This window comes from Alosa alosa, chromosome 24 (genome assembly GCF_017589495.1).
Source record: "Alosa alosa isolate M-15738 ecotype Scorff River chromosome 24, AALO_Geno_1.1, whole genome shotgun sequence".
Classification (NCBI taxonomy): Eukaryota; Metazoa; Chordata; class Actinopteri; order Clupeiformes; family Clupeidae; genus Alosa; species Alosa alosa.
Window position 1 is genome coordinate 17,581,568 of NC_063212.1, and position 7,500 is coordinate 17,589,067.

The 7,500-nt window shown below is 42.0% G+C and overlaps 1 protein-coding gene across 1 annotated transcript in view; it reads left to right on the forward strand.

Annotated features, from left to right (window-relative positions):
• rgs12a (regulator of G protein signaling 12a) overlaps positions 1-7,500 on the forward strand; it is a 62,018-nt gene that overhangs the window by 32,939 nt on the left and 21,579 nt on the right. The window contains 1 exon segment of the mRNA XM_048236789.1: positions 3,245-3,266. Within this exon segment, the coding sequence (XP_048092746.1) occupies positions 3,245-3,266 (22 nt within the window).

The following is a 7,500-nucleotide window of genomic DNA, read 5'->3' on the forward strand; positions in this document are numbered from 1 at the left end:
GTGTGTGTGTGTGTGTGTGTGTGTGCTCGAACATAGGCTCTTTGTTGTGTTGTGAAGGCCTTGAATACTCCATACTCTGAAGTTAGCCATCTAATGGTAAAAGGCTAAACTCCCAGTCCTCCTAGTTGTGACAGTTGAACTGTAAAACTGCAGCCATCTGCACCCTGTTGGTCGGACTTGCTCAAGGAAAGCACAACTCTCTCTCTCCTTCTCTCTGAAGTGTCAAGAAATCACTTGTGTTAAACTCATTCTCTCCTTTAGCTGTCCGTCTCTTTACATAATGGCGTCACTTTGATGGGACTAATGTTTTCTCCCTGTCTACTTACGGGAGTTTATCCTTAGGCACACAAGCAGACATTCTCCTTTCAAGTTCACCCTCTTTGGTGATACACCCACATTGTCAAACAGACACAAGCTACAAACAACTGCTGTGCCACACCTCAGCTGCCCTGGACTTGCACTTATAGTATTGCCTAACAATACTAGTTTTCATACATGACATTACCTACGATTACACCGTGAAGATAAATATCACAACTGGTGAAAGGTGCAGCGCCATATAGTTTATGACTTGGTGGACTGAACACTGTTTTTCCCGGTTTTTTATGCATTCTAGCTACTGTCAGTGACGCCGAGAGAACTTAAGTTATTAGGAAAGTGCGATTGTAAGTTTAGGCTACATGAATTTGTGCGTAGTGCCAGTGTCATTCATTTATTTTACATGTCTTACAACATATATACATGCATTCACAGTCGAAAGTGAAATCAGATATAAGCATACAAAGACGCTTTAGAACTCACGTTAAGCCGATGGTAGCACACTGAATGCAAATGCGCAATTTGATGCAGGCAAACGTATTGGCTGTTACTAACGAAGGTTTTATAGCAATATTATAAATGTGGCGACAGAATAGCCTAGAACTTGGGTAAGGCTTGTGTTTAGTAGCCTAATTGCGGTGATAGCCAAAACTAATGTGAATCACGGACTATCCTACAACCAAAGAAAGTAAAGGTGATTAGTAGGCCTACCTCGTTAGCCAAATAAAGGGCGGGACTGCACCCTTCACAAACCGTAAAATAAAGTTTATTAGTTTTACAGTTGACTACAGTTGACAGTTCACCATCAGTCCACACAAACAATTCTGGTTTCCTTGCACTAGCCATTTCGTCGTAGCCTATTCTGTCTGTTTGTAAAGCGCAAGTTTTGGTCAATTTCTGTAAAGAAACAGTGCCACCTATAGGCCTGGGGAATGAAGTAACGGTTGAGTCGCGGTTGAGATGGATCCGTTTGGATATAAAATATTCTTGATATGGTTCCAGGGAAGACGGAGGAAAAAAAGATCGGTTTGGTACGTGTGGACTAGGCCTAAAGCATATAGCCGGACAAAAGGGGTAGCCTGAAGCCGTCTCCGTTCCCCACCTAGCATTAGTATATCAAAAGCTAGCCCATTAGTGTTTGAAATTGGCTAACGGCCTGCCTCCAGGATTAGATTGTAGTCCTGGGGAGCTCAAGGGACGAATGGCTGAGTTGAGGATCTCTTGGTCTCTCTTGAGTCCTCTGTGGCCTTCCCTATTAGCATGTTAGCAGTGCTAAACAAAGGTGCCAGACAGCAAAATAGTGGCAGGCTCCGGTGGAATGTTCTAGAATGCTCTTAGGATTTTGACGTGTTTGTTCTGTTGGGAGGTTCTGGGAAAATATCTAGGTTCGAGGAGTTCTACAATGGGGCAGTGTTTTTTTTGTGAAGATATGGTAGGAAAATAGCCAAGTTCTAGAATATTATGAGAATGGCTGAAGTGTTCTGTGGTATGGTGGTTGAGAATGTTGCTCGGCTGCCTGGTGCCAAAGGAATATTGGGCCTGTGGTGAGGATGAGAGGAAGTTTTACAAGGGAATGGTTGAGAGTGCTGCTGGGAGTGTTTGACATGGCAGTGGAATCATTCGCTGAGGTTGTGTTAATATAGCCGAGACCCAAGGCCAAAGTGCTCTTACCAATGGATGTAGAAAATGGTCTGATTCACAGTGCACATACACACACACACATTCACGTTCGATACACACATTCACACAAATTTATCAGATGAAGGGCTGGTGAGTGTGCTTGTTTGTTTGATTTTGGTGTGTGTGTGTGTGTGTGTGTGTGTGTGTGTGTGTGTGTGTGTGTGTGTGTGTGTGTGTGTGTGTGTGTGTGCGCGCTCGTGTGCGTGGGCTTTTATCAACTGACTCTCCACCTTTATTCACACCCCACGTGCCCAGCTGCCACCACCACTTCCTCCAGTTGAACAAATAGTGTGAGTGTGTCTGGGTGTGTGTGGGCTTGTGCTTTGTGTGTGTGTGTGTGTGTGTGTGTGTTTGGCTGTGGTTTGGCTTTCCTCTGTCCACTGTGGGCTGCTGTCTATGTGGGTCAGTCTCCACATTGTTTAGAAGTGTGTAATATTTATCCAGGTCCCTTTATTCAAAAACCGGCACAGATGGGAAAGTGCTCAATGTAATGCCTTTTTCCCCCCATAGACCACTGATGCATGGGAACATTTAAGTAAAGGTCTTTGTCTACAAGGTTTGTGTGTGTGTGTGTGTGAGTGTGTGTGTTAATGCTCTTCTTAATAGGGTGTCTGCCGTGTGTTTTGTGTGTTATGACGAATGTTTGATAAGAGTTTTTTTGCCATGTAAAGATATGTGTACCTTCTCTTGTGTGTGATTACCTGTTTGCATTGGGAGTGTTCTGTGTGTGCAGGAGTGTTTGTGTGTGTGTGTGCATGAATCTGTGCATGTGCTTACTTGTGTGTGCTACTGCATTTGTTTTTCTGTGTTTTTAATGTGTCTGTGTGTGTGTGTGTGTGTGTGTGTGTTTGGGCATGTCTGGGACAAGGGACCAGTTGGTGTGTCCGGGGGTTGTGCTCAGCACTGAGGTGTGAACAGCTGTGTGTGTGCTGAATGGCCAGCCAATTACCACACTAATGTGTGTGTGTGTGTGTGTGTGTGTGTGTGTGTGTGGGAGGGGAGGAGGGGGACACAAAGAAGAACCTCCCCTTCACAAAACACAGGAGGAGTTCTGAAACACACCCTCTGTCCCTCTCTCTCCCACACACACACACACACACATAGACATACACACACACGCACACAGAAGGAGTGTATGGGCCTTGAGATGCCCCAGGAGTGTATGTCCAGTCCGAGGGCCGCGTGTGTGAGTCCTCATGGTCATGACGGTGGATTCTCACTCATGTCTCTCTTTGTTCTCTTCCAGTCGGCCGCTGCCTCCGACAGTGGTGAGTACCGTGCCTTTTTTATCCTCCTTTTTATCTGTCTGTCGTTCAATTTATTACTTTGGTCCATCTGTCTCTCTCTCCATCATTTTATGTCTCTGCTTATCCATCTATCCACTCATCCATCCCTTCATCCATCCGTCTATCTATCTTTCTATCTATTTACCTGTTCACAGTATCTATCTATCTATCTATCTATCTATCTATCTATCTATGTATGTGCTGATTGTAACCCATCTGTGGACTGTCTAAGTCCTCCCCTAGCATAGCCATGTAGCCTAGAACATACAGTACCAATGTGGTGTTGTTCATTACCACTGTAATACTTGTTATGCTGTCAAGCAAGTGCTTAGCAAGAGCACTGAATTACAAATTATGACTACGAAGTTCTTTGGTTGATCCTCACACCATCACACCAGCAGATCCGTAACAATTAGCTAGAGGACAACGCTAATCTAGATCAGTGTTTCTCAAAGTGTGGTCCGGGGACCACTTGTGGTCCGCAAGCTATCCCAAGTGGTCCGTGAGCAGACGTGGTAAAATATAATATAGATGAGTTGTTTGCAATATTGAACCAAATTGTATGTAAATCCAAACAGTTCTGCAACACTGCCATGTAAGCGATGCCAGTTTAAATCATGTGAATCCTCTGACACAATAAGCAAGGTGCAAAGACAATAAGCAAGGTGGTTCAGTGAGTAGGCCTGTTGTGTAATATACTGTTGAAGTAGGTCTACTTTTTTTATTTTTTTTAGAGGTGGTCTGTGAGGTTTTTTTTATTGGTTAAGTGGTCCTTGGTCTGAAAAAGTTTGAGAAACACTGATCTAGATGGTGGCTTGAAAGCAAGACAGCTACTGAAGTTGTAGGGTTTTGTTTAAGTTTATGGTATTTAGCAGACACTTTTGTCAAAAGGCAACTTACAATGACATCAATAAACATGATATTAACGTTAAAGTGAACAGTTTTTAGTAATAAAAATCAAATAGCCTAAAAAAGTACCAGTGTTTTAATATGCTCTCACACTGAGACAGCTGTGTACAACATGCTCAATGGTACAATTACTCAGATGAGCCCTGTAGCTGTTTTCTCTCTACTCCATCACTGTAACACAAGCCATATGTAATTTACAATTATTATTATTTATTATTATTATTATTTATTATTATTACATTACATTTAGCAGACACTTCTTGACCAAAGTGACTTACATATGTCAGCTATATTACAAGGGATCACATTGTCCCCGGAGCATCTTGGGGTTAAGTGCCTTGCTCAAGGGCTCAATGGTGGAAGCTGGGAATTGAACCGACTACTTTCAGGCTACTAGCCCAGCTTCTTAACCACTACACTACCACCGCCCCAATTAGATTGTGTATGTTATACATAGATGACTAGCAAAACATACTTAAAACATGCATTTGTCCATCTTGAGTTTAGGATTGTGGTCAACAAATTGCAACAGCATATACATATGCCCACATAGGATAAGTATACTGTTGGAAAACCTTACTGTAATGAAGTAATCACTTAAGCACAGGGGGGCCCAAACTCAGCCCTTTGTTACATGGTTGAAAGTGTAGGCTGGATAGCAGTGGTGTGGGACTGGTAAGGAGACTAGAAATGGTCCTTTGGGAAAGAGCAACAGATGGAGGGACTATGGAGGCTGTTGACCAAGCTGGGGTTGTTTTCATAAGAGGTATACTGCTGCTGGTGGTGGTGGTGGTCTGTGTCTGTGTGTGTGTGTGTGTGTGTGTGTGTGTGTGTGTGTGTGTGTGTGTGTGTGTGTGTGTGTGTGTGTTTGCACGTGTGTGTGTGTTTGCAGAAGGCTATGAAGTCTTGTTACTGTGTGTTTGCTTTCCTCAGTGGCGTGAAAGGATGTTTGACCACAGGTTTGAGATCTGTGAGGCTCCAGACCCCAATGCCCTCCATAGTTCCTTCAGAGTTTTACTTTTTCCAAAAAAGGATGGAATAATTGTGAAGTTTCCTTAGTAACCAAAGTGTACCAGAAATATATTCATCAAAAAATGTGTTCCTGAAAGATTTATTATAATTTGTCCCCAATGATTGGAGGAGAGAGTATCTTAATTTTAGTTCGCATTTCTCATCAAAGTGTATTTGTGGCTCAAAGTATTTTCTGAAATGCTTTGTTATGTAGCCAGTAGCTCCTGAGTGTTGCAAACTCAGTTCAAGGCAAGTTCAGTTCAAGTTCCAGAAGAAGGTGCGGTGGCCCTGAGAGGACAAAAAGTATCGTTGAACATTCAGGGAGTGGGGGGGGGTTAGGAGGGTGATTGAGATGACCATGAAAAGCTCAGCATGGCAGTTGTCATGGGTATGACCCCTGCTTTGATCAGGCTGGATTGGGTCAGAGTGACACTTGTACCCCCAAGGGTTTATGGCTGTCCACCTGAGTCATAACAGTAGTCTCATATTCTTAATAGGCGTATTATCCTAAGTAGACGGTAGCCCACACTCTAGTGAATAGGATAGTACCAAGGCATAGTACATAAAACAACCCCTCTGTATTATTTATTTATAGTGAAGGCACTACTGAAGGCAGTGATATATTGGAATGAAAAATAAAGAAGAATCAAATTCTGCTTTTATCAATAGTATGTATAAAATATATTGTAATCAGTGTGCTATATGTTTTTGAAGAAGCTATTGGTGTTTAATGTATTATTTCTGTAAGTAATGTTTGAAATGTTTTAGATCAAATCTGAGCATTACATGGACATTTGACACACATAAGGAATTATGGGTATTTGGCCTGCAGCTGTTCAGCCCAAGGCTACAGCATGTTGTTGGCGGATCTTCGTGTTTTATAAATACTGAATGAGCTGCATGCAGCAGTGTGTTAGCTTATCTGCCAACTAGGTTGGGATTTATCGGCTGGTAGGGCTCCTTGTGAGTAGGTGAAGGCCAAATATGTGTAAATAAGAACATCTATAAATTACTCTCTAGGGATTAGAATGCAATCTTACCTCACCATCACCATCCTACAACCCCCCCCCCCCCCCCCTTGTTGAGACAGACATTTTTCTTGCTGGGCATGGATTTTGGATCGTTCATGGTTTTTGAAAGATGTTTCAAGTTCATAATTTACACATCCCTTTTTTTTAAGGGTACACATTTGAGTTGTCTTGGTAGACTCCTCCATTGATCTGTCTATACTAATGTGCTCTTAACCTGTCACAGATATTTCTGTTCCCCTTCCTCCTTCTTTGGAAATATGGACTCCTATCCTGTTAAAACACGCTGGATTTAGCTCATGCGTAGCAGGGCGTGTTTCTCTTTTATCTCCTACGCTAACCCTTTTAAGTGATCACAGTGTGTACAAGAAATCATGTTCCGTAAAGCCAACCTAATATATCTCATTCAGTCAAGATTTTAAGACGTGGTTCCTCGGAACTCGTGGTGAGACAGAAGCATCCCTCAAAACGATAATGCAAGGGGTTATTTTAGAAACCCTGTTTGTTGGAGGAAACCCAAAGAAGTATAACTATTAGTCCTACATCGCATATTCTAACCATTCTCTAATGATTCTAATGAACACACCTCTTAAGACAGGTCGATGAGCTAATTAGTGAATACATCTATTTGATTTCACCAAATTCCATTATTTTCAATACAGCCCTTCACACCAAAGTCAAACTCTGCCACCAGCGCTGTGTAGGTTATGATTCAGGTTCAGGTTGTCAGCGCCTCTCAATAAAATCCATTGTTTATCCAATATTATTTGCCAGTTAAAAATGTCATCACTGAGGTGAGTGACAAGTGACAATGCACTAGGGCTTTGACTTTTGCCCAAAAATCATATTCGAAGTTCGTTTGTTTATTAATATTAAAATTCGAATGTATTCGAATATGTATTAATAATATTTTAACCGATATTGGTATCAAAGTTCTATATGTTCTGTCCACCAGAGGGCAGTGTATCAGTCAATGTCAATAGACTACGTGCACGAAAGGCTGAGTATTTATGCGTGTGTTAAAATTGTTATTATTGAGCATAGGGCCGGGCGATAAAACGATAGCGATATGTATTGCAATAGACATGTAATCGATATCAATAAAAAATATGTTTGATAGAACATTCATAATTAAAAGCAACACACACCTCCTGCCTTACGTTGTCCATAAATAAATAGGCTAAATATATTTTGCATTGTAGTATGTCAAACTCTACCAGAGTAGGCGATAGAAGTAGGCCTACCTCAACACAGACTCTCCTTGCCCC